General features: G+C 37.2%; 1 protein-coding gene across 8 annotated transcripts in view; it reads left to right on the forward strand.

Annotated features, from left to right (window-relative positions):
- DACH1 (dachshund family transcription factor 1) overlaps positions 1–27684 on the forward strand; it is a 378332-nt gene that overhangs the window by 148331 nt on the left and 202317 nt on the right. For all 8 annotated transcript variants that reach the window (XM_060769404.2, XM_067466906.1, XM_060769403.2 and 5 more), the window contains exon 2: positions 2029–2144. In XM_060769404.2, the coding sequence (XP_060625387.2) occupies positions 2029–2144 (116 nt within the window). The remainder of the gene's footprint in view (positions 1–2028; positions 2145–27684) is intronic.

A 27684-nucleotide genomic window follows, 5' to 3' on the forward strand; every position in this document is an offset into this window, starting at 1 on the left:
CTATTCATGCCATTCCATCCCGGTACCATTAGCTATATCAGTGCCACTAGATTCTCATATTGACTCTTGATCCTTGCCCCTTTCCTTTAATTGCACAATTTAGCTCTGTGCTGTGATTCAAGAACAGAATCTCTCTTCTGGTTTGACATTATTCATACCCCTTATTATGTGGTTTTTGTACTTGTCTCTATGCAGTAGGCTTCTCACACAGCTGCTTGTATGTGGGCTTTCATGACATTGAAAGTTCCAGTTGCATGGGATTTCTCTGGCTCAGTTAATCCATGAAAGATTTTAAATGTTAAAAAGCAATGCTTTTGGGTTTGGAAAGATTAGCCATTTACAAGAAACGTTGTGCAGGGGACTCCCCACTGTATTTACTTAATCTTCAAGGAGGCTCTTTCTATGTCAGCCCTGGCCTTGTCTTATTCAGCTGTCAAGTATGCCTGCCCTGTTTGGCACAAGTCTTCCCATGCGAAGCAGGTGAACATAGCATTGACCAAAACATGCAGAATAATCACAGATAATCACAGGATGCCTTAAACCTAACCTGCTAATAAACTCTATAAGCTAGCTGGCATACCCCCCCCCCCCCCTCTGGATGTGTGACAGGAAATTTCTGCTTTAAGAGAAATAAGGTTGAACACTGTGGAAACCACCCACTGCATGGCTATCAGCCTTCCCGCTCCCCCAGCAGACTCAAATCAAGAAAAAGCATCATGAGAACCACCACCACACCCCATTCCCACAGCAACACTATCCTTCTGGGCAGTTAAACCAGGAAATCCCAATTGGATCCCCCCCCCCCCCCCGAGTGTCTTCCTCCAGGGGCAAGTCAAGAATGGGCAGCTTGGAAGTCCCTGAACAGTAGAGTGGGCAGATCAAAAGCCAACCTGACAAAATGGCACTACCTAAAAGAATCCTCCACCTTGTACGACTGTGGAGAAGAACAGACAATTCTGCATCTGTATGCTTGTCTACAATGTTCTGCCTCATGTACAGAGGAAGAATAATTGAAGGCTACAGACAGTGCAGTCACGGTTGCCCATTTTTGGTCAAATGATATTTAGCTGCTTGTGCTGCTTCTATTTTTATCAGTTTTATACTAATTTATGCAATGCTTTTCATACAAAATGTAAATAAATAAAATAAATCCATGAAAGATGACTTCTACTATTATGTGAACATTTCTTCTGAAAGACTCTCCTCCCATGAGCACAAGCCCATTCGCATTTCTACATAGTATAGATGTCAGTTGCTAAGACTGACATTTTTAAGAATGCTTTTTCTGACTAATGCACCATATTTAAAGCAAGATTTTTTTGTTTTTACTTTAAATAAAAGAAGGGTTAAATGATAACTTGACTTATCTTTTACATGACAAAAAATAAAGAAATTGCAAGACCTTTTCACATATTAGATATGTATTGTCATTTATCATCTAGATATCAGGGTAGTAGTGTGGAGTAATAAAACATATCATCGAAAAATGTGCTATAGGTCTGAACCACTCTTTCATTCCACCTCCCAGCTAACTGTAGTATTAAATCAAACAAGCAGAACATTTCCTTAGGCAGCCATTGCCTTTTAATTTCCTGAAGAACCTTAAAATATCATTCATTACAAGTACTACACATATTTGGTTTTTAAAAGTCTCATAAATCAATAGCAGGCTGACTGTAATAATTATTACAAGTTAGTGCATAATTTTCGTGCTGAAGGCTGCATGCAGAACTTTAGCATATGCAAACGAGGCAATTCAAACTGTGTATAGATATTAATATGAAGAAGCAGGTAACGAGGTGCAGGCTATGAATTATGCATCAAGCGCGGCTGATCTTCAATGAGGAAAATGAATTCAGCATGTAATCTAATTAGTGATGGAAGTCTATTACATCTAACTGCAAAAGCAACCGTCCTTGAAACAAATTTATTTACAGTCCATGTTTCCAATTGAAACAACTTTGAAATGATGTGTAAGACAACAGCTTAATTGTAAAGTTTTTGTTTGCTTGTTTTTTTCCCTTTCAGTTCCAGACCTGGACGGCCTCCTAAGCGGACCCAAAGTGTCACCTCTCCAGAGAATTCTCATATTATGCCGCATTCTGTCCCTGGTCTCATGTCTCCTGGAATCATCCCACCAACAGGTAGGTGTTCCACAAATTATGGCACATACGGTACCGTGGTTCAGGAGCTGCATTGCAGCGGCTTGTAGGACCTCTACTATGTCAAAATGTCAACGATTGAAATTTGGAGGAATCTAACATTGGAATTAATTATCTTTTTTTCTGAAATAGGATGACTTTCTCAAGATGTAAATAGTTCCTAGCTCTTTGGTATTGTAAAAAAAATGTAGCAAGCTCATTGACCCATGGTAGGAGCAGGAGGTCTGGCTTAGTAGCTTTCCAGAATTCCTTCTTCATTTCAAGTAATCCTGAAATCAGCTTGTGTTTCCTTTGCATGAATCAAGTGTTTACACATATGCTTAATAAATCATTTGCTGTCAATAACATTTTATGTTATAAAATTCTAGCAATACAGATTTATCCTTTATCTGAAATGCTTGGAACCAGACATGTTCTGTATTTTGTAATACTTGCGTATAGATAATGAGATATCTTAGAGGTGGGACCCAAGCCTAAACATGAATTTTATGTATGTTTCATCTATACCTCATGCAGACAAAGGTAATTTTATACACAATATTTTAAAAATTATTTTGTACATGAGACAAAGTTTGTGTACATTGAACACAAAGCAACAGTTTCATTATCTCAGCCACCCATGTGAATAATTTTGGATTTTGAAGTATTTTGAATTTCAAAATTCCAGATATAGGAAGCTCAACTTACAAAACATTTCTAGTAAATAATTTATATGGTATTTTTATTATCTACTTTAAAAATAATAGTAATAATTTTACTTTAAAATAGCTGCCACATCTTATTGATGGGACCTTATTTTTCTTCCAGAATTGTGGCAATTATCATTTTAAGCAATAGAGCTTCCTTTTTTTTGGAAGGAAGGATGGAATGTGGCAATTACTGTATTTGCAATGTAGGATTATTATTTTTAAGATAAAAGAAGGAAAATTATAGGTAGATCAACGTGACAAAAACAAAACACACTAAACAAATCATCCTCACTTGAATCTTCAGAACTGCTACCCCTTTGCTTCTTTAAACACAGACCTTTGGGGATGCTCCTGAATTGTATTGGCAGAATGTGGAGAAGGCTTATGGTGGGGGGTGGTTTATAGAGGAAGAAAAATGAGTCTGAATGCTGTCAGAGGTTGTGGGGAGTTTAAAATATGTGTTAACGGTAGATCTGAATGAAACCTGCCCTGGCACTGCCTTGATGTAGTTTCACCCAAGGAGTCAACCTGAGAAAACCTGGTGGCTCATAGTGGAGAAGAAGGGAGGGAAAAAGAACATAATGGCTCCTTGCCATACTGTATTACTCTGCAGAGAGGCTATACAGGCAGGTATGTGGCCTCAATTTTCAAGTTGTAGCATAGTGATAGGAATAACACAAAAGTGGCACTCACCGTGAGTTTAGCAGTTTATGTATAAGACAGAATGCTGCATTTGCGTTGGGAGACCACCAGGATGCAATTCCTAAGTAAAGGTAAAGGTTTCCCCTGACATTAAGTCTAGTTGTATCCAACTCTGGGGGGTGGTGGTACTCATCTCCATTTCTAAGCCGAAGAGCCGGCATTGTCCGTAGACATCTCCAATGTCATGTGGCCAGAATGACTGCATGGAGCGCTGTTACCTTCTCGCCGAAGCAGTACCTATTGATCTACTCACATTTGCATGTTTTCAAACAGCTAGGTTGGCAGAAGGTGGGGGTAACAGCGGGAGCTTACCCCGCTCCCTGGATTCAAACCCCCAACCTTTTTGTCAGCAAGTTCAGCAGCTCAGCGATCTAATGCACTGTGCCACCAGGGGGCCCAGCCACAAAGCTTGGTCAAGTTCACTGTCTGTCAGCCTAACTGACATTACAGAAATGCTATGAAGATAAAGGAGTTACTACCACACAATCACAAGCTTCTTGAAGTGATGACAAATCTAACTAAATAACTAAAGGGAAGAGCGAAGCTGTACATGGTTCAAAATAAAAGGAGGATTCACAGTTTATGATAACTGCAGGGATGGAATATCAGTGATTACATAGTATCATCTATGACTATAGCGTGTAAAAACCAAGAGCAGTGTCTGCCTTGGGAAGATTGCTGTTTAAAATTTGCCGTTAAAATAGATAACAAAGCAATGGGCGGGAAAGGGGCAGTAAGAGCAAGAAAGGAAGAAAATTAGCAAGTACAGGTGTATATTTCTCTAGAGAGACAAGGACCAGGAGGGAATGGCAGAAGTCATTGAATTTTTATTGTTAATTGTTGGTTCTGAGAATGTGATCAATGTATGCAAATCTGTACCCCAGATAAATAGTCTTGTTATACAATTTCAAATATAAAGGATATCAAGGTATTGAAAGATACTTTGTCCATCTTCCTTTTCTTTTACACATTTATTGCCATTGTAATTCAAACAGTGATAAAAATGGAAGGAAAAGAGAAAGTGTTTTTTTAAGGGTAGAAATAATGCTGGTATATAGGAATGCTGGTAAGAAAAGAAGAAGAAAATAGAAAGATTGGGTGGAGAATGGGACTCCTAGATAATCCTGTTTATAAAACTTTTCCTTTAATAAGTCATTTAATTATTGGATAACAGTTTAGTCTTTTTGTAAGCACTGTTCTTCAAACTATCCATGTTTCTTCCACATATGGAGCACAATAGGAGCCTTTTGTTTATTTAAGGTTTTTAAAATCTCTTGCAGCCATTTGACAATTATTTTCGTCTTATTAGTTCAACTATGAATCAACTAATAAAATTAAAGAGGAAAGGTAATGCATGCTTTTTAAAAAAATAAATAAATAAACCTATTTGCTGCCGTTGTGTTGGAAAGTAATCTACTACTAAGTAGGAAGGCAAGAATCTTGAAAACAGAATGGCAATTTGTATAACAAGGCAAATTTTCTCTGGGGGCACTGACTACATTGTTAGAGACCTGACTAATTGCCAGCACAGTTCTGTGCAAATTTACTCAGAAGTAGGTTCAGTGGTGATTATTCCTACATTATGCAGAAGATTCTGGCATCTGATGTTTTGATCTCTCCTTGGAATGGCCACGTCCATTTGTATCTATTGAGGAGGAGAAGTGCACAATATAATGCTTGATTGTGAGTATATATAGAAATGTAGTCTACCAGCTAAGGGAAGTACTTTTGTTAGGCTGTTTTTAATTTCCAGACTGGAGGTGAGACCAAGGGAACGTTGTTGCTCTGTATTTCGCAAAAGTATTAAGACTTGCCAGATGAAACCACCATTAGAACAGTTCAGAGTCAATAAATGAACCAATGTGGTTTAGTAGCTTGATTAGAATCCAGGAGACCAACCTGGCTTCAGCCATGGAAACCCACTGGGTGATCTTGGGCTCGCCACACACCCTAAAACTAAAAAAACGCAATCTTGCCTACAATCCTGTGGCAGGTTTGTCATACATCATAGTTGATTTCAAAACACATAGCATCAAGACACACTTTTTTAAATTGCTTTGGGAAATCAATAGAAAAGAAATATTTTCTTTTCTATTTTATATATCAGATATGACTCCCCCTACCTTACACCGCCCCCAACCCTACAAACACACTTCCTGGAAATATATCTGAACATTGAGACTGCCGTAGAGCCCAGTTTTCCCCTTTGCATTTATTTCCCTCTGACTGAGTTTCACATGCTCATCTTCACCATTAATGGAAGACAAGTCCTTCAAGAGTGCAAAGGCATGTCATTACAATTATGTGTAGTTCAGACTGGATTCATACTGGCAACCAGTCCCAGTCCTTTAGACCTGATGGTACATGTTATTTGGTTAACAATCTGCTGCAGTTGCTGCTTCAGAATTGTCTTCAGGGACTATGTAGAGTGCATGGTGGTAGTCTAATCAGGAAGTTACCACTGAATGTTCTACATAAGATGGATATTTCAGAATATGGATTATTTGCATTGAGCTGGAATATATGAGCCTACACTGCCATATAATCTATTTCAAAGCAGATAATATGGATTTAGAAACTGGATTATATGGCATTGTAGATGAGGACTTAGTCTACATTATTCCTTCTAGGAGAGCAAGTACACCAGTTGAAGCTGGCCCCACATGTTGGGCCACAAAGAGTACCTAGATTTACCATGACAAAACTGGATCTAAGATTTCTCCCACCTTATACACCAGCTCTCTCAGGAGGAATGCAGTGTCATCCGGGACAGGTTACACTAAATCTACCACTCTCATGAGCAGGAAAGCCACTATCCCATACCTAATCTCCAAAGAGATATTCCAGTGCTCTTGCAATTCTTACAATTTCCAACAGTACTTCTTAGGTCCATTCCACGCTGTTCCTTTATCCCAGGAATTGATCCCAGATTATCTGTTTATCCCAGGTTATCTCTCAGTCGGGCCTCATATACTCCAGTTTAAAGAGCAGTGTGGAAGGGCTTCTAGTTCTGCATATTTGTTCTCCAAAATGCCGAGAGACACACCAGCAGAAAAAGCACAGTACTCCAAAACATAGGGAGTCATAAATTGGTTAGTGACAATCAACCAAACTCAAATAATATTGTCATTAGATCAAGCAAAAAGGCTCTTGGAACCAATTTCCTTAAGAATAGATGTGTGTCTAACACAAGCTGGCATCTTGAGAAGAAAGAAGCTTTAAGCAGTTAAATTTTCTCCTTAATTCTGTTCCCTCCATTTTCTACAAATACCTTGAATATCAGAAGGAATCTAGTGGTACATTTGGATTTCGTTAGTTTCTTGGTTTGCTTTTTCTAGAGTGCAACCATTTTTGTGGGGGCAGTGGAGGAGCTTATTGATAGGCTAATGAAGCTATTTATAAATATTGATAATCATAAAATTACTTCAGTGTGTAGTATGTGTCTTTAGGTTGCCTGTTGACTTAAAGCAACTCTATTAATTTCTTAGGTTAGGAATATTCAAAAATAGTTTGCCAGTTCCTTCCTCTGAAATATAGTCTACACCAGGGCTTCTTAAACTTTTCTACTGAGGACACCTTTTGATCTGAGAATTTTTTACATTACCCCAGTTATATAGGTATATAAAGTAGGTATAACAATCAAATATTTACAGATGACAAATCAGCATTTCCATGTGAAATGTCACATTGCCAGGGCTCTACCTTATTTAGATAGAGATTAACCAAACAGTTTAATTAAAACAGCACTTACTTGCTGGCTGTTTTAATAGACCAAAACATAAAACATAAAGATAGCACCCAGCCACAGAATAAACAAAAACTGATAGCAAAAACTACTCCATAATCAGTCCAGTGGTCAAATGCTGAGAGTTTAATAAGTCCAGGGATCAAGAGTCTATACTATAGTCAAAAGCCAGTCCAAAGGTTCAAGATTCCAGGAGACAGGTCAGGATACCAAAAACCCAACAGACCTGGGGGAAAAACCAGCAGCCTCCACCACCAAAATACAATGGATACTTTTCTCCCAAAGATCAGTCTCAAGGTTAGCTCCTTAAATCCAGTAACGCCAAGCTGCAACCCATCTCCTGCACACCTCCACCCCTAATTGCTTTCACCCATGAACTCCCACTTACAGATTACCAAACCCTCTAGAACTAATACTCACATCAACCCTTCCATCACCAACCACCATCAACTGCAGAACATATGACATGAAACAGGCTGATTTTCCTTTTTATGAAGTATAGCTGAAGCATCTTCTGCAGAGTCCACTGTAAACTCTGCACAACAGATTTGTGTAAATGTCTAGAACAGTCATCAGTGATATATACACAGTTTTTTTTGTGAGCCCAACATTGAGCTATGGGGTCAAGACCTACAGTTTAAGAAGCAGTGGTCTATATCACCTGCCATGATTTAGCAGTCTCCTTTCCAAGTCCTAATCAGGGCTGGCCCTGCTCAGCTTCAAAAATGAGGCTTACATATGATATTCAGTATCTAAGAAAGGAACTTACCTGATAAAACTTTGTCTGGAAGTCTCCTAAGTTTTAGTCAAATTTTATGATTATCCTTGGATCTGCTTTTGCCTCAATATTATTTAAATATGAAAGCAATTTGTCAAAAAGTGACAAATTCTACTGGCTAATCCATTCTTCAGATTGTTGTAAATCTGTTATTTTTAATTATCTGGAAGGCCTTAGAAACCAAGGATGAAATTACTAGCTGAGATGCTAAAGATATAAAAATGTAGGGTCTTATCTGGCAGCAGTAAACTAGAGCCACACTTCACTCCTCATTTAAGAATTCATTTTATGAATTCTGCATTTATATGTAAAATATAGTTCAGTCTTCATTAATATGTATCTACTTAGTCGGCTTCTGAACAATTTACACATGACTTTCCTGCATTTTTAGGATGGCATGGTTAATATTATGTATTTGCACATCACAGGACAAGTTTTTTCATCAGTTAGGTGCCAGGGATAGACAGTATATTCTGGTACTTTGGATATTCCCGTAGTGGAAGTGAATCATTCCATACTGAGGAGTAGCTTGGTAGACAGACCAATTATCATGCCTTATACTTTGAAATAGTTCTTTGGGTTTCCAGACAGTGCTATATCCTGGCTTATAGTTTTTCAGACACTGAATTTCATGATTGGTCGCATTATTTCTCTAAAATCCTAATTTCATAAGTGAATTGTCTTGTCCTGGCTGATTGGTGGGCAGTGGACTCTAATGGGCAGTTGACTATTCCAAGAACTTTGAATTCAGAATGTGGCCCCTTCTACATTGATTATTTAATTCATTTCAAACCTGGCTCAAGACTGCAGTGGTCATAAAATGCACACTAGCAATGTGCGCTGCAGCTTGAATTAAATGGGAAACACCACATTTTAAAAGTCAGAAGGAAGTTTGATTTCAGCCATATAATGTGCTGCAGCTAATCCAAATATATCCCAGATCCAGGGCAAAATCAAAAGTGCAATCTCCCAAGGGCATGGCAGGGTAGCAGTGGGTTTATCGACTCCTGGGAGGGGTAAGTGATTACCTCTATGGCTAACTATCACTATTTTCACTGTCCCTTTCGTTTTTTCATCCCATAATCCTTTGGTGTGCTGTTACTCAACTGTATAGAAAATTAGGAGAAAACACTGCAAAGCAGTTTGAGGCCAGGTTTTGTATTAAATTCCCTTTGTGGCTTCAAACCAGTTTCAGGTTTGTCAATCTACAGTAACCACCCACACAGTGAAAGCAGTTCTCATCAAACTTGCTTCAGGATGAATTATAGTGTTCTGTACCTATGTGATCGTGTGTATGCTATTCTGACATGGTAATGTGAGGGACAGGTTTCAACGGACAAAATGCAAAAACACTTTAAATCCACAAAATAATTGTACTTTTATTGGGTCTACTGATATGCACAAAATACCTCATGCAAGCTTTCGAAGCTTCACTGACTTCTTCATATCACAAGAATATTAAAAACCATTCAAGAGACATGCAATAATGTTAGTCAATAAAATTTGAAATCCATTAGCAGCAGAGAGGAGTTATTTGGGGATTTTACTCCACTGGCATTACTTTGGGAATAGCATTATCTGTGTATTTTCTTGCTTCTGCACCTGCAGACTTCTTTAGATTTCTGTAACTGGAAATAATTGGAATAGATAAATGAAGATGCACCACAGTGAATTGGAGAATACCAAATCTGTTCTGAATATCCAACACAAAATACAAACACTTGAGACTATGGATAAAATGGAGAGGAAATCAGGAGTGCTCCAGCTCCCCTTGAGTCTCTTCTGATACCAATGGAATCCCCCCAAAAGGGGGGGGGGCAGGGACACAGACTCTTGTATTCTTATGCATAGATGTTACCATAATGCTGCATTTTCCCATAATGTATTTTGTTATTTAATATGTGAGCTGCCTAGAAAACTTTTCAATATTGGAGGGCCTAACAGTAATTTGATCATTACAATTGCATTTCAACAGAGTATTATTCATTTACAATGTTTATACATAATTTCAAGGTGACGTATAAATATTGTACATAATAAAAGTTAGTTTCCAAGAATCAATATTCAGTATCAGATGTAAACAAACTATAATAATAAAAATAATTAAAGAAATTGAAACTAAGAAAAAATGTATAAGAGTGAAATATCAAAATCTAATGTCATTGAAGGAAATCAGCAATCTTTAAGGTTTACAGATAAACTTAAGCTGGACCTTTTAAAAAAACCAAAACAAAACCAGGAAATGGTGCCACTTATGCCATATGTTTTTCATATCATCCGACTGTCATGTAACTGGCCTCCAACACTCAACCAAATTATTTTTCATTTGTAGTTTCAGAATTGACTTTAAAGAGCCAAACCAAATCCATTGTAGTCTGTAATAGTTTGCCGTCGCGCCTGGGGCTATAGAGAAAGAGGCATGGACGTGACATCTTTCCCCAGGGGATTGCTTCTTGCCCTCCTTTAGGGAAACTGGAACTCCCAAGGACCAGAACACAACAAGTAACTCGAAATGGTGTTTATTGTTGACAATGAGTTCACTTTCTTAGGCACAAACTTGATGTTTCAACAGGGAAAATTACTTTATAAACTCTAAAAGTCCAGGGTCCTAGGAGTTGTAAGCTGAGAAGCTTTTCCTGCTCCCTCTCTCTCAATGGCTGTGAATGCCGGAGCAAACCACAACCCCAGTTCAGTGGCCTAAATTGAAGGACAAGACCTTCCTATGGTGCCAAAGAACCGGAATGAAGGCGCCTGAGATCTTCACAATGTCGTTCAGGGGGTTTGAACATAAAGTATAAGACTCAGGGATAAAAACCTAAGAATCGGTAGTAAAAAATGCCTTGACCAGGGGCTTTAGGCCAAGCTTTGCACTCGTCCATCCAATGAGTCTTTTTCTGAGGTAAAAAAGGTGAGAGAGATACCTTTCCTTTCTCCCTTGGAAGGGGCGGAGCCTAAACAAATGAACTGGGGAAACAAGCCAATTGGTGCTCAACAACAATAAGTTGACAGCTATAATAACCAATGAAATTTAACTATACATATACAAGGTAGACAGGAATAAAATGACAGTTTAAATCCTGCAACTAACAGTACTACATATATGTGGCGCCACATGCGCCGTCACAAATAGCATGTTGAACAGTTTGCATTGTGGAAAAGGAATCCTTTGCAAATGGTGGATGGTAGCAGTGAGAGAATGATGAATATGATAGAATGGCCAATAGAGCCATCCTTTCATGCTTGCTTACCATTGTTTCTTTCCCCCCAAAATGTGTGCTTGTGAGGTGGTGGAAGTGAGAGGAGGAAGGAATGAGGAAAAATCACTCATGGTGCTGAAAATATGGAATAGTCTGTGGAATAGTGGGGAAGAGCCTCCCCTATCCTCCCAGCTCCTCTATTTCCCCACATTTCCTTTCTTTTGCTATCCCCCTTTCCCTGCCTGAATGAGCAAGGGAATATGCATGTTACCAGTTTACTTTTCCACCAGTGACCACAGATTTGACCGCTGAGTAAGCTTCTTAATTGAACACAGCTCAAGATGGACAGCAGTGTTATGGCATTGTGCAGCAGTAGAGGTACTGACAAAACAAACAAACAAACAAACAAAAAAAACCCTGGCAGATCATCAAATCCATAAAGGTTAAATCCATGAGTGTGGAGGGCCAACTTTCTAGCAAGCTTCTCATATAGATCATAGCCTCCTTGCACACTGCAACTATATCCCAGGATCTGATCCCAGGTTATCTGCTTTGAACTGGATTATATGAATCTCCACTGTCAGATCATCTGGGATAAGAAGATAATCTAGGATCAGATCCTTGGATATAGGGCAGTATGGAAGGGGGCCTAGTGTCAAGCAAGCACAGATGAGTTTCGTTCCAGCCCTAGCCAGTATAGACAATATGAGAAGTTGTATTCTGGCAGCATTTGGAGGGCTACGGCAATACTTTCCCTGGATTGGCTGTTTCTCCTATTTTACCATATGAAAGTATCATTATTTCATGGATGAAACTTAGGTTACTTCTGCTAATAAAACATATTCCTGGCCAATTCACCCATGGTTTTTTTTTCATCTTTAAATCACTTTTATGAATTATCAGCATATTTGACCTTAATTTGAAACTGTCAATTCAATCCTCCTGCATTATACTCTGAAGAAAGCTCTGTTGAGTTCATTGGGACATACTTTCAATTACGTGTATAGGTGGTACAGCCTTCAAGAATGCAATATATGTTGATTGCATTATATTTGCCTACTAGTTCATTGAGTTCATAGTTGAATTTTGAAGTTGTTTTTTTGCAGTAGATGTGGAAACTGGGGAAAGATTGAAACTTTCTTACCTTGAATGAGTTCTTCAATTGCTACAGTGGAAAAAGAGATTTCATATCACAAGTTGTTTGCATGCAGAGCTGTCTTTTCTAAGCAAACAGAGAAATATATACTCATGAGCAGCATCTTTGTTTATGCATGAAAGATCTGTATCTATGTTAGTTTTGTCAATTTTCAGTTGGTAACTTAACAATGGGAGAATAATTATCTGTACTGTGCAATAATAAATAAATAGAATAAATAAAGACTGCAGCAGTTATCCTTCGTTGGGAACGGTTATCTGCTGTGCCTTTGAATGATTTTAAAAAATTATCTTAATGTTGTAATTTATTTGTCCTGATCTGATTCAGAAGACATACTTAGGTCATAAACTTGAGCAGACGTGCTGGGAATAAGGACCAAAATGGAAACTATACTGGAAACGTTGTGTTTATTGTAAGTTTGCTGATAATTATTGAACTTCTCTGCTATATAGGATAGGTAGACATATCTTTATTCTTCCCTTGTTATTTTTCCTTCAGTTATCAACTTTTCTTATATTTGTATGTTGTTGTTGTTGGCGGCCTTGGCCTTTGTAAGCCGCATCGAGTTCTTCGGGAGATTTTGCGGGGTATAAATAAAGTTAATAATAATAATAATAATAATAATAATTTTGTTAAAGAGGTAATGCCCAGAAATACCTCTACTTTGTTAACTATGCCATACCTGTAATGGAAGAAAAAAGGCCTCCCTTAGTTTGGGGAACACTGCAGGGGAATATCTCATGGTACATAATCTGACTTTTTTGGTACTTTAGTAATATTTTACGTATTTTTTTCTTTTCTTTTAGAAGCGTTTTTTAATTAAATTTTAATGCTATAATTGTAATTATAAACATAGCATCATTACCCAAATGATGTACTGGTTTTGTGAAGTTAATTTAATGGTTAATATTAAGGGATTTGATTCAGTGGTGTTTTAACATTTCTAGATATTCACTCGCCTTCCACATGAATAAAACTGTTCCCAGAACTTGCCCTGGGCAGTATGGTATTTCATCTTTGTCTGTGAATCACAGCTATTCCCCTCATCCTTTCAAATGGGCACATTAACACATGTGTAATTCATTCTTTTTCTGACATCCATATCCATGACATTTTCATTAATAATCATTACAAATTTCACTGGACCCAGATTTACACATATTTTAATCCCAGCATAAGTTCCAAACACAGGTTTTGCTATGTAAAAGTAATAAATTTGGAAGGGATGTGCATATGAACTCACTGCCGTGTATTACCCTTCTAACCTGAGGGATTTGTTTAACAAACCTGAACATAAATCCAAACCGTTGGAGACATAAAGGAAAGTTAATTGGGTGCTCTTCTTGGAAGTCTTTCCCACTATCCTTCCTCAGTCTCTTTCCCTCAGGATTTTAGTTCCTTCTGGTGCGGAACTCCTAATTTTTCTTAAATGTAGTCAATTTGAAATGATAAGAGCATTTTCTGAAATGTGACCTTTATTTATTATTGTTATTTCCAGTTTTATTTCCGCTCTTTCTTCCCTTTTCAACTGGAAAGTAGTTCTCAAGCTCTTTCTGCCTCTCTTTCATTCTTGTAGGTTTAGTAATTTTAGAAAATAAAGTCTGCTGTCTTGAAAAATAATAGAATAACACTATATGGAAATAATATTATCAAATAGTTGTTTAAGTAGCATGGTGGAGTGTACTCAGGATCAGGTTTGGCAAGTAAATTGCAAGTAAATACACCTCCAAGTTGAGCAATTAAGTTATGCTTTTTTATATAATGGCACTTTAATAAGGGGGCCAGATATCCTGTTCAAACCATTTCCCCCTTTTGTATGGAAACTTTCCTGCCAGTTCCCCTCCCTCCTCCTTTATGACTTCCATGTCCTCTTGGCTAACCACTTTGTATTTGATTCTGCTCCACTACCCCTTTTGAAGTTATTTATGATTTAATTGTATTTATTCACTTAACACAGATCCATCTGTGTCCCATTCCCTGTAGAAGGCTTCTCATTTCATCTCTGTCACTAAATGCTAACATCTCATACATTTCTTAGCTCTGAATGCCTTTTGCAGTGTCGTTCCTATGGTAACTTAATGCAGTTCCTTTTAACAGAGCTTACAGTATAATCTGTAGAGGGTTTTTTTTATTTGCGATGCTGCTTTTTTCTGTTTTTCTGCCTTGTATCTGCATTTCTAAATTGATTCATAATCCTTTTCTTACTCACACATTCACTTGATCCCCGTTTCTCTTTCAAGCATGGCCTGAAAATATTTCATCTGCTGTTGTTTGCAATATGTTGACAATATGGTGCTGATGGGATATTTTTTCAGATCCACAACAAACTTTTTGATGCAGACACCTCTTCATTTGAAAATAGGATATAAGTGTTTGATATGAATTACCATAATCTACCCTTCCTGTACTCTATATGCTGGATTATTTGAGATGTATTTTAGCATATCTAAAAATAAGAGAAGAAATAATTGCCTAATTTCTCTTTTCCATACTTACTTACTCATTCTCTCTCTCTCTTTTTTTTTTACTATGCTTTGCAAACCCAATTACAATAATGGATTTAAGATATGGTTTGGAGGAATTGATTAGTTAAGGATATCCAGTGTTTGCCCGTTTGGATAGTACAGCAAATTGCTCTTAAAGCCAAGAACAGGATGTAGGAAACTGGATAAAGAGGAAAGAATAGAATCCAATGAGTCTACAAAATGCTGCCATTTAATTCACAGCTTTGGTGTTTGAACTGAACTAGTGATTCAGTCAAGGACATCAGCATATGATGCCTTTTAACAATATGAGATCATAACACTGTGTGACAAAATTTGGGGAAAAAATCTGTTCCTGGTTTGAAAATGTTATTTCCTGTTTAATTGTGCGGTACTTACTTTGCCAAGTAGATGTTATACTCCAGAAACTTCATTTATGTGGCTGCTACAAACTGTTCATTTGGTTGAGACTCTGTGAAATATTCATTGAAAAACTATAGCAAAATGTGCTGCATGATGTCCTGCAAAAACAGTTTTTGCAGTTTAATAAACTTTTTTTGTGTTTTTATGATAGAACCAATCAAGAAATGACATTTATAATACAGGATGGTGTTACATAGTGTAATTGAATTCTTCTTTAAGTGACATATCTGTTCTTGCTGTACTTTTTCCTCTTCTGCTAAAACTTTGAGGCCTTACAGTTCTTAAGTCACAAGTGTTTTCTTTTTAATATTCTTTTCAAAACATTGAAGGTTTTCTTTATAAGACAGTAGACTATCAATGAGAGACAGTGTGATGCCATGGTTTAAGCATTGGATTATGACTCTGAACACCAGGATTCAAATCACCCTTAAACTATGGAAACGCAATGAGTGACCTTTGGGAAGCCATCTCAGAGGCAGGCAAAGGCAAACTCCCTCTGAACAGATCTTTCCAGGAAAACTGCCATAAGGTAAAAACAACTCGAAGGCACGAAAAGCATCAAGGCTAGTCAACAATATAAGAATGAAAAGCACACGGTTATAATAAAAAAATTAAAATTTCAGCACATAATCTAAAGCCATGTCATGTCAAGGACTACTATACAGATATTATATTCTCAATCAGCTGTAGCTTTCTGTTGATCTCCAGGAATAGAATGAGAAGGATAGGTGAGCCTGCTACACCATCAAATATCACAGAAAGTATCTTGGAGACTGTCATGACCTTTGTACTTATATGTTGTGTAGGTTTTTAAGAACCAGGCTTCAAAATATCGAAGGATCTATCTTCTCAAGGATTTCAGAGTTGGCTCCATTGAATACAGTACAATACATCTGAATAAAAGATCATAGGACGGTGCTGTCGACCATTTATTTGAAGAATAATGAGATGCTGAATTCTTAAGGGAAGACATAAATTTAGTTATTCCTAGCATTGAATCTTTTATCATTCTCAATTTTTTAAAATACGTTTTTCTTACTAAGCTCTCCAGTCTAAAACAGTTCTGAAAAGTCAACAATGTTACTTTGCAGTCAGGCACCCATTTAACCAGGAGTAAGGACAACAGCACTTTTTCCTGAATAAATATATGGGATTTTCTCATTAATCATCTATTGCATTTAATTATTATTGTGGTGTATTGAGACAGCCATCAAGAGACCACGCTAATGCCATTCCAGAAAAAAAGGATACAAAATAGTATGGCCTGAGTTAATTTTGTAGAAGTAAATATAAATGTGTAACATTGTTTGCCACATCTAATTTATAAAAATTGCTCATATTTGTGACAGCTGAACAAATCTTTACAGATGTAACTGTGGTTTGGCCTGTGAAAGATAAAAATATTCAAATCCACTACACATATAAAAGCTGGCAGTCAAACCATTGCGTCTTAGGCTAGATTACCCATTTTTCCATTATGTGTTGTGTGTTTTGAGACCCTTAATGCATGTTTGCCTACTGTGTTTCATGGAGGAATCAAATTGGTTCCATGGTACATAAATGTTTTATGCAATATTCCATAGAGAACATTAAATAAAAATAAAGAAGTGTTGACCCCTGGCGCCTACACCCATTTCTTATGTCAAATGGGGAGATGCTGAAAGCTCTCTGTGCTTGTAACCCTTCTATCTAGCTGTGACCCTCCTTAACATTAAGCAGGTGACTCAATTAAACATAAATCAGGCATAAAATGCCCTGCATGAGGCAGCACAGTGAATCAAGCAAATTATCAAATGGCAAAACTCATTTTGTGCTCAGGGCAATGTAAGCTGCCAGTATTTATACATCAAAACTTCACTCAATGTAAGATTGATTTTATTTTATTTTGTTTATTTTAATTCCCTATAGCAAGCTATGTTGGTCCTGTAAAATGTTGCTTGCATCATTAGGCTCCTAAGAAATGCTTTTTAGCAAAGAGGCTGAGCTCAAGCTTACAACAAACGTAATCCATCTAAAGGCTGGTCTGCCTTACTACTTACTCTGTAGCTGCTTGAAAGAGAGCTGATCATTTTTCTTTTGCTTTGGTTTGCAATTGCGCTGAAATATAAGCGCCTGTGACTGTATAGATTTTCTTTGTCTATTGATTCTATCCAAAATAAGACCACCAAAGGAATAATATAATAGAATCGAAGTACTGGTAGCATCCAAGATATTTTCCCAGTTCCAGTTGAGATGTTCGGATTAAAGTCTGTAAGCCCAGTCTTAGGGCTGAAATGAATTTTTATGTAAGATGATACATGTCTTCCTTTCACAGTTGCTTTTTATGCTGCTTTAAAACATGTCAAAATAATCCCCAGCAGAGGAATCTAAGAGGAATGTCAGCTCTGTGGTTATGTAAATCGAATTGAGTGCTTTACAGCAGGTTTAAGATTTTTATAACTCAGAAGTTGTTAACAGCCAGCTGGTTTGTATCTGTTTTTTATGGTTATTCTTGTCATATGCAGCCTCCACAATTTTTAATTATATTTTATGGTATGTGTTTTCCCTCCGTTTGAATCCCGCAACCACTCTTTGGTTTAGAAGATATTTTCTGTGGGGAGGAGCACAAGCAATAGTTTGGGGCACCATCACTGTTGTTGGCTGCAGAGTTTGGAATTAATAAATATATGTAGAAAATATGTGACTTGGTAGTTCAGTAGATGAAATGTTGTGACTTGTTATATTGTGTACATTGTAGACTTAATTACAGAGATAGATGCTGATTGTGTCACTGTTGCCTTCTGTAGTAAAGTAGCCGATTTTCACGTTTTATTGATTTCATCATGCAAATTAACCTTTGCTTCACAGTTCAATATGTTATTTGTATGTGAGCTATTTGTATGCGAGGCATTTAATTTACAGAGCAGGCTTGAGACAATTGTTTGCTTTATATCCATCTCAGAAATGGTGTTCACAAAATAATTAATGTAGTAGAAGTTCTTGAACAGATTAGTTACGTCACAGGCCTGCTATGTGCCTTCCCAGACATAAAACTCATATACTTAATTTTTAATGTTTTAATTTTTTTTTAAAATCTCTGAAGGAAAAAGGCTTTTAAAATACCTTACTACCAAGAAATTGGCTCTTCCTCCAAACCAGTCTGAGTTTTTTTCATATATAGTTTTGTGCAGAAATCCATACCAGCATTTGTTAATATTTAGCATAATATAATGGTTTGGGTGGAATGATAGAAACAACCATCTATCTTAGTTTTGGCATTGTGATGTAAAATTGATTGAAGTACATTTGTTAGAGATGTCACTCAGTGAATTCTGTAGATTAGTTTCATCAGATCGAGCAAGAAATGCCTGCTAGCAGTGGTCACAATTGAGATATATTCAGAAACGTATAGGTCATGTTATCTATTGGATTTATACATGCACAACTGTGTGTAATGTTTCAGCCAATGTCATTTGAAGAAGGCATTTCCACAGAGCATAGCAGAAACAATATCTGCTTCTGCTGTATAGTCAAAGAATTGATTTGTGTAATTCAATTTCATTACTTTAACAGTCTAAAATCAATATAAGTATTATCATCAAACTTAATATCTACAGACATTTTGACTCTAAAAGGCTGCCTACATTGCACTATATTATAATATATTATAATATAGTTCACTCTTAAAGATTAGGGAGTATTTATTTTCAGCTGCTTGTACTTGTATGTCTGAAAAAAAAACTGATCTGAAAGGTTAAATATGACCATTGTTGAAGTGTATAATCCAGAAGAGCATCTTTCATTCCATCGACTAGAACGTAATTGCATAGACTGTTGCCTCAACTACTCTGGAATTAATTATTTCAGATTTAAAAAGTGAACTCAATAAGTGTAAAACAACATGGCAAATTATTTCTTGGAAGTTTGCTATCTATTAAAAATTGTTTTCAGATGCCTTGGCTTCAGTCTTATTTGTGTCACCAATCATGAATTTTCCTCTATCTTGCCATCCATCCATGAAAATTGAAGATTTTCTCTGTCTTTCGTGTTGTGTGTTGTGAGACTGAAGCATTCCACATAAAACTTCTTTAATCAGACTATGTGACTTGAAATGGCTACACATGCACTGTTTTTAAAATTATCAGAACAATCACACAAAGTGCAATGTAATATATGCCTACATTTTATCTGTTAAAGATGAGGAGTCTATCAGAGAAAATAGGTGATGGCAAACCGAATTCAGAATGGGCAGAAATGGGACTTCCTGAAGAGGCCCAAGGAGTAATGCTTTAAGTGTGGTTCAAATAGTGTCTACATTCTCATTTCACTAGGGCAGAATGAAGGGAAAGGCACAATTGGATGCAATTCAAATTAAATGACACTTTCCTCTCACAGTCTGAGGTTCAAACTACATTTAACACACAGTGCTACATTTAACACACAGTGTGCAGCTAAAGATAGAGGGTTTTTAAAGACTATAATGTAAGCACATGCAACCCTGATGTGGGCCCAGAGGCAAAGATCTAGATGTAATTTGCAAACTTAGAATTTGCAGACACCTGTGTGAGCAGGTGTCTGCAGGTGTCTTGATGACCCCTTCTTTATACTCTCCACATTTGGGGGGGGGGGGCTTTAGCCAAATTGTGGAATTTATTGTGCTCTTTCTTTAAAAATTCATGCAAATATTACATTTTACAGTTAAGTATAGCTTCTGTATCCATAGGGAGTGTGTTCCAAGACCCCCTCCTGAATACCTAAAACCATGGATACTCTATAGCTTATAATTATATGTGGGGCAGAAGCATACCATAGAGTAGTACTGGAGGATATAAACATGTCTGCAAAGTCTTTTGGGAGATAACATTTTGGAGCATAAGTTAAACAATGGAGAGAAAAATCTGTGGATACACAGATGGTACTGTAAGAGTCTTGCTTATCCAACTTTCGCTCATCCAACGCTTTGTAATATCCAACACTGCCTGCCCCCTGCCGGGATCCACAACTGTTTCAACACATTGCAATGTTTTGGTGCTAAATTCATAAATGCAGTAATTACTGCATAACGTTACCGTGTATTGTACTGCTTTTTCTGACGTTTTGTTGTAAAACATGATGTTTTGGTGCTTAATTTGTAAAATCATAATGTTTAATAGGCTTTTCCTTAATCCCTCCTTATTATCCAACATTTCCACTTATCCAATGTTCTTCCGGCCCGTATATGTTGGATAAGCGAGACTCTACTGTATTATCTTTCATCACAAAAACAACACTTTAGAAATCCCCCTTTTGTGACACATTTTGATATTTAACATGCCACTCAAATATTTTGACATTTTGGAAATAATAATGTGAATTTCTTTTTCAATAGAAATTCTGCATGATACGTAGTGGTTGGCCTCTGTCCCAATAGATCAAATGGAACAAAACTTGTAAGAAAGATGTTGGAAGAGATGGAGCTATAGAGAGTCACCACCAATTTATAACTCTGAAAATGAAGGAAATGTGAAGTAATTTTATTGGACCAGTTTCTACTGTTTGGAGAGTTTTTCAACATGAAAAATTGTTTTATGTGCCATATTAGAGCAGTGTTACTAAAAGTGGTGATCTGTGGACCAATGCCAGTTCATGAGCTATCAACTGCCAGTCTGCAGCAAGTTTCCAGGAAAGAAAGAAACAAATATAGTGCTGATCCCTGGCACATTGGGATATAATCTGTTCTGGACACTTATGCCGAATAGTTTATTGAAGAATGCCATGTTTTATTTCAAATATTTTAATAGCCTCGTAGCCCATTTTGCACATGCTAATAAATCGCACCAAGCTCAGTATGAATACCTCAGTAGCATATGATTGTATCTGTAGTCACAAAATGGTGCCAACATAACAGAGTATTTAGTATTTTGAAACAAGACAAGGTTTGTTGTATTAGCCTGGCTAGGAATCCCATGACTCTGTTTAACTTCTTATGAATTCCAAGATATATAAGGAATTATTTGAGTCCTGGGAGGCTTCAGTCACAAAAATCACTATTAGAGCAAGAATAGAAAGTCAGCAATATTTTCATTTTATCTAAAATTTGCTCTGAAATATTCTGTTCTGACACTTGTTCTGACAGTATCCTACCAACTGACAATTTAATTCAGTGTGTTTATCATGTTTCAGCTTTTTTGTTCCCAATTATGAGTTGTTATAACACAGGGAACAAATTGCATAATCAATGCGGGGTGGTGGTGGTGGTGAGAAGATAGATACAAACAAAACATATTGCTTAATCACATGCAAATACGTTTGTCTATTCCTTACTAACTTACTATATGGTGCTATTAAATCAGAGTAGAGAACCTCTGTGATAGGATGGAATTCTCAAATCATCTAGATACCTAAGTGCTTCATAGCAAACAATTGTTGCCTAACCAACTATCTGACCTAGAGGTATCTTTGAAGCTGCCAAAATAATTGTTTATATTACCTGTGAAGAAGCCAAGTGCTGTGGTAAAAAGCTACTTCTGTAATTTTGTAGCTGAGCCTGGAGATTTACAACCAAAGAGCAGAAAAAAGAAGTGTAAATGTTGACCTGTAGTTTGACAGTAACCATTCTACAATTGTTGCATGCTCTTCTGCCTGTATTTATATAAGCCTTATTTGCTGTTATCAGTTTGTGTGAGTCCACTACATTTAGTAAAAAAATGTTGTTTCCAAATATAAACCACATTTTAGACTAATGTTAAGTAATGTAAATGGTATACTCATGTGTAAGTGTAAGTTGAAAGCATATATAAGTTCAGGGCAACTTTTGGGGCCAAAAATGTAGCCTGTGCATAAATTGAGGGGTATTTCGTGGAGATGGGAAAACACCAAAACTGTTGAAGGGGACCAGCTGTCATGCCCATTTTTTCTCTCCAGGTATTCAAAAAGGCCAGAAACATCACCAGGGAGCCCCGGTAGTGTCGTGGGTTAAACCCCTGTGCCGGCAGGACTGAAGACCAACAGGTCGCAGGTTTGAATCCGGGGAGAGCTGGATGAGCTCCCTCTATCAGCTCCAGCTCCTCATGCAGGGGCATGAGAGAAGCCTCCCACAAGGATGGTAAAACATCAAAACATCCGGGCATCACCTGGGCAATGTCCTTGCAGATGGACAATTCTGTCATACCAGAAACGACTTGCAGTTTGTCAAATCGTTCCTGACACGACAAAAAAAAAAAATCACCATGTTTGAGAGAGTAGAGGAGATCAGTGCTTCTTTAAACTCTCCCGGAACAGACTAAGTTCTTGCCTTTTGCCGTTCTACTAAGGCCCCTACTACATTGCCAAATAAAACCTAGGTTATCTGCTTCGAACTGGATAGGACAGATAATAATCCATTTCAAAGCAGTTAATGTGGATTATCTGCTTTGCTAACCTGGATTTTATGGCAGTATAGAAGGGGCCTCAGAGAAGGGAATGGTCCTTTTAAAGGTACATTACTGACATTGATCCATGAATAAGTCGATTCAGGTTTTCTGAGTTTATTTTTAAAACTAAGCTTATACAGTAAGATAATATAGAATACTTTCCAGTCTGAATATGACCAGTGAAAGTCTAATTCTAAAAATGAATGTACGTAGGTAACATTGTTATCACAAACAAATACATACTCAAAGTGGGACCTCTATATCCATGGGGGATTAACTTCATGAGCCACCTTTTAATAAAATCACATATATAAAACGATAAGAAGAGAGGTCAAGTGCATGCTGAAAACAGCCTGCAATGTGGAAGCCTCAGACCCCCCTCCTCACACTCTCCCTGGCCACCTAATCCCTTTTACTCAACCACCCTCATGTGCATCCCAAAGGTGGAAGCTGCTGCCAGTACCCAAACAAAACCTGACTTCTTCTCGCCGCCCCAACAACCAATCTCCTCCCCTCATTCTCTCCCTGACTGCCCAATTCCATCTACCCCACCAATCCCCTGTGCATTTTGAAGACAGTTGCCACATATGCAAAACGTACTCTGCCATTGCTCCCTTCTTACTCACCCCACACTTCAGCAGTATCTTCTCCCTCAATAGAAGAGCCCCCATTTTGGTACTGTCATGAAGTCACTGAGTGGGATATCTTACAGGGTTTTTTTGTTTTTTTTTAAAAACTAAGGTATTTTGTTATTGTTTTTGATCCACAGTTGAATATGTGAATCCAGTGGTTGTATATATGGCAGGCCCACTTGTATATTCCCTCCCTCCCTGTGTGTGTGTATCTGTATCTATATATATCAATTGAACTGTAAAAAAGGATACATTTACATATTTGACAGATCTACCTGAAGTAGGTATATACCATGTTCTGATATTATTTATTTATTTATTTCATTTATATATCACATTTTTCACCCCGAGGAACTCAAAGCAGTTCACAACAAGTAATGGCAAAATTCAATGCATCACATAACTAAAATACCATAAAAAATAGATTAAAACCAGTAAACTATAAAACTGTAAAAAACATCGGGCATCGACTGATACCAGGTGTAATTTTCCAATTTTGTATCATTATGTTTATCATCACACAGAACAGAGTTTCACTTTCCTATAGTGATTTTGAATATCGTCATAGACTGATAGAACAAATTTATCTACATTTCTCTATACTACTGTTATATCCAAACTTATAATGACATTTATTGCTCTTAGCCTTACTTCTACTGTATGACCTATGCACTTTACTCACTAGCCCTATCCTCTAAATTAGTGGTTGTTAACCTCCGGGTCCCCAGATGTTTTGGCTTTCAACTCTCAGAAATCCTAACAGCTGGTCAACTGGCTCGGATTTCTAGGTGTTGTAGGCCAAAATACCTGGGAACTCACAGGTTGAGAACCACTACTGAAAATTGTTGTGCACCACTTCCGCCCACCCATAACGAGACTTGAATTGTACTATTGTTATTGGTTTTGATGCTTGTTTTATATATTGTTATAATGCTATGTTATATTTTAACTCTGTTGATTGGGCTTAGCCCATTGTAAGCCACCCTGAGTCCTTTCAGGGAGATGGAGGTGGGGTATAAAAATAAAGTTTTATTATTATTATTGTTATTGTTATTGTTGTTGTTATTATTATTATTATTATTATTATTATTATTATTATTAAAGCATGGCCAGAGCTTTAGTTCTGCCTTTGTGAATTCTGTGTGAATTATATAATGGATGAGAGGAACTGATTTCCACTCACTAGGCCCTTTTTACACAGCCCCTGGGGCTATGCTGTTTTGCCAGAGAAAGGGAAGGCACACAGGGGTGCTTTATGGTGCCCCACGAACCCTCTCTTCTTTTCCCATCATATGGTGGGGGTGGGACAAGACGCTGTGGTGCCCTATGATGTTCCTATTACAAAAAAGGAATTGGTTGAAACTCTATCAATATTGAAAACAGGAGAATGTGAATTGTAGTATGCATCATTAACACATATCCAAGGTTAATTTGGTCTCCAGTAAAGAATGATTTACTGAATAAGAAGCCATCACAACATTTTCCGGTAATGTTCCATTATCCGGGTGAAGGCCACAAGGGGATGCTAGAGAAGGATAGTCCATTTTATGGAGGGGAGAGTTGAAGGAGGAAAACCATTTTCCTGTTTCCCCCTCTTCCTTTTCCATTTCATAAATGAGGGTTGTTTCCATGACGGGGACATGGGTGGGGGAAATAACAGGAAAACAGGGGAAAATGGTTTTGCTCTTTCAACCCACCCTCTACCCCTATGAAATGAACTATCCTTCTCTCTAGCGACCCCTTGTGGCCTCCTCCTGGATAATGGAACAGTACATTTTTTCTATGTAACTGCAATAGCCATAGCTTGTCCAATTACACATACACACATGCAATGGGTCAATGTTTTTACAAAGTTGTGGAGGGTGGAGCATTGTATTTGCAAACACATTATTGCATTTATATTTAATACATCACCATCATAATTATGGTAATGTTTTTAATATGGAATGAAATCACACTTATTAAAGAAAAATATTTATACTGCTGGCATGCACATTTAATGATTTTTAAAAATTAATCAGTGTGTAGTATCAGTATTGATGCTATTTTGGAATAAACATGATGCTACTGTAGAATAAACATGGGTAGTATGAAATGGGAGTGATATGTGTGTATGTGAATGAGAGCAGTCTATGTAGATGAGACCTCTACAAAAATATTTCTCCTGCAACTAGAGCAGTTGGTGATGAAATGAAATTAACTTCTGGTTTATCATACTGTATTTAACTCATCCTTTTCCTTGCTCAGAGTTGGAAATATAGGCATATGGCCTCTTATTCTCCCCCAAAATCCCATTTCTTAAAGGAATGTTGAAGAAAGCTGTCACATCTCATCTCCTTTAAGTCATTAAATCCAGCACTTTTGTTGAAACTCAAAATCACATAGTTGCAAAATCCAAAGTACATTTGGAATAGCTGAATATGTAACAGGGTCTGATTTGGATTAAATTTGTATTCTAAATTGATACCAATACATACACACACACACACACTTGTACATGTGTTGTATGCATCGTCAGTTTTTATTGGTGTCATGCTAAGATAGGAATTGTGTAACCCCCTCAGTTTTGTTAAACTGCAGCTCCCAGCATAGTCCAAGGTGAGAAATGCAGGGAGATGGAGTTCAACAGATCTCTGGAAGGTCACACGATTCCCACCCATATTTGAATGCTTTAGATTCAGAAGGCAATCTAAAAAGATCTATGAAGTGCATGCACTTCATATAATTATTTAGAACTTTAGTTACTCTTAATCAGAAACACTTCTTTCAATTTAAAAGTTTTCATCCAAATCCTACAGTTATGGTGGCTTCATCTTGATCGACTCCACTTTTAAGTCTAGCACATTTGTTAGGAGCCTCTCCAAGCACGTGATACATGAAGGCATAGCGGACTGTGTGGAAAAGAACATGTTGTACAAGCCAGTTTTATAAAATTTGGTAATGACCACACACACACACACAAAAATCAGTTTTTAAAAACAATATAGAACTTTGATGAAGGTGATAATGTTAACTTTTTAACTCTGTGACCGGTTAAAATTAAGACACGGTCAATTTTGCTCATCAATGCCAAATGCCTAGGCTACCCAAGGAGATTTGTTTTTGTTGCTGTTGTTGCTACTGCTGTTGTTTACCATCAAATTGCTTGCCACTTCTGACAATTTATGAGCTTGATACTCGGATTGTGGTATTTTAAGGCGTTTGGACTGAGGCTTCTGCTTGATAGCCCTTCCCTTTGGTTGAGCCATTCTCACCTAAACTTTTAACATGAAAAGGACAGATATCAGTATAATTATATATTTTTTCCTAAGTGAGAAGCCTTTTAATGTACTGCATGTACGCACAAGAATGGCATTTTTTTTCAAGCCTGGGAATGTGAAAGGACTGTTACACATCTCCTGGGTACAGCATTTGCTTCACAATGTCTGCATGTTAGTTCAGCGAAAGGACTTGAGTTCCATTGCTTCACATTATGTTAAACTCTGGATTAGCAGCAGCACAAGGAGAAAAAAAATAGCAAAAGCTGTTGGTGGTAGAAAGATTATGATTATTTAGCTCCATTAGTTGCAGTTGCAGGAATGAACATGTTCTCTCAGTAATTTTGAATTGTAGCATTGTTACAATTAATTAGCTGTGTCTCAATTGCTAAATATTAGACTAAATTTAATGAATAAAGAATCCCTAATTTACAGTAGTTTGATTTCATACTTTTAACTCTGTGTACAATGCAGATTCCTTGTGCAGTGGCCTCTCTATTTTATATTTTAATCAATGCATTAAAAAGTCCATCAAAAAAAGAGAAACAGGAGTTATTAGTGAGACCTTTTTACACTCTTCTGTTCATATAAGACATTTCTTTTGCAAATGGTGTGATGCTCTTTTATTTTTCACAAAACCACAAGGAGTATGATCCAGACCAAAGGCCCTATTTTTGAACTGTTTATATGTACCAGTGAGATATGTTGTTCACACTAGTGCTGACAATGTTGTAAGCCACAAGCAGGAATGTCCATGCAGGCTCAGCAAATATATGTGTGAATACTCACAATTAGAAACCCACAATCCCAGGTATGGAATAGGCAAAGAAATTCAGACTATTCCAACACAGAAAGTAAGTAACAGCATTCTATATGCCACCCTGTTGTATGTCGTGGAATATGGGGATGCCCATAGATGTTCTCTGCCCACCCGCCATCCCCTGTGGCACAAAGGGTTAAACCTTTAGGCTACTGAGCTTGCTCACCGAAAGGTTGGCAGTTCAGCTTCTGTTAACTTAGTAGTTCGAAAACATACAAATGTGAGTAGATCAATAGGTACCATTTCTGTGGGAAGGTAACAGTGCTCCAT

Source organism: Anolis sagrei, chromosome 3 (genome assembly GCF_037176765.1).
Source record: "Anolis sagrei isolate rAnoSag1 chromosome 3, rAnoSag1.mat, whole genome shotgun sequence".
Taxonomy (NCBI): domain Eukaryota; kingdom Metazoa; phylum Chordata; class Lepidosauria; order Squamata; family Dactyloidae; genus Anolis; species Anolis sagrei.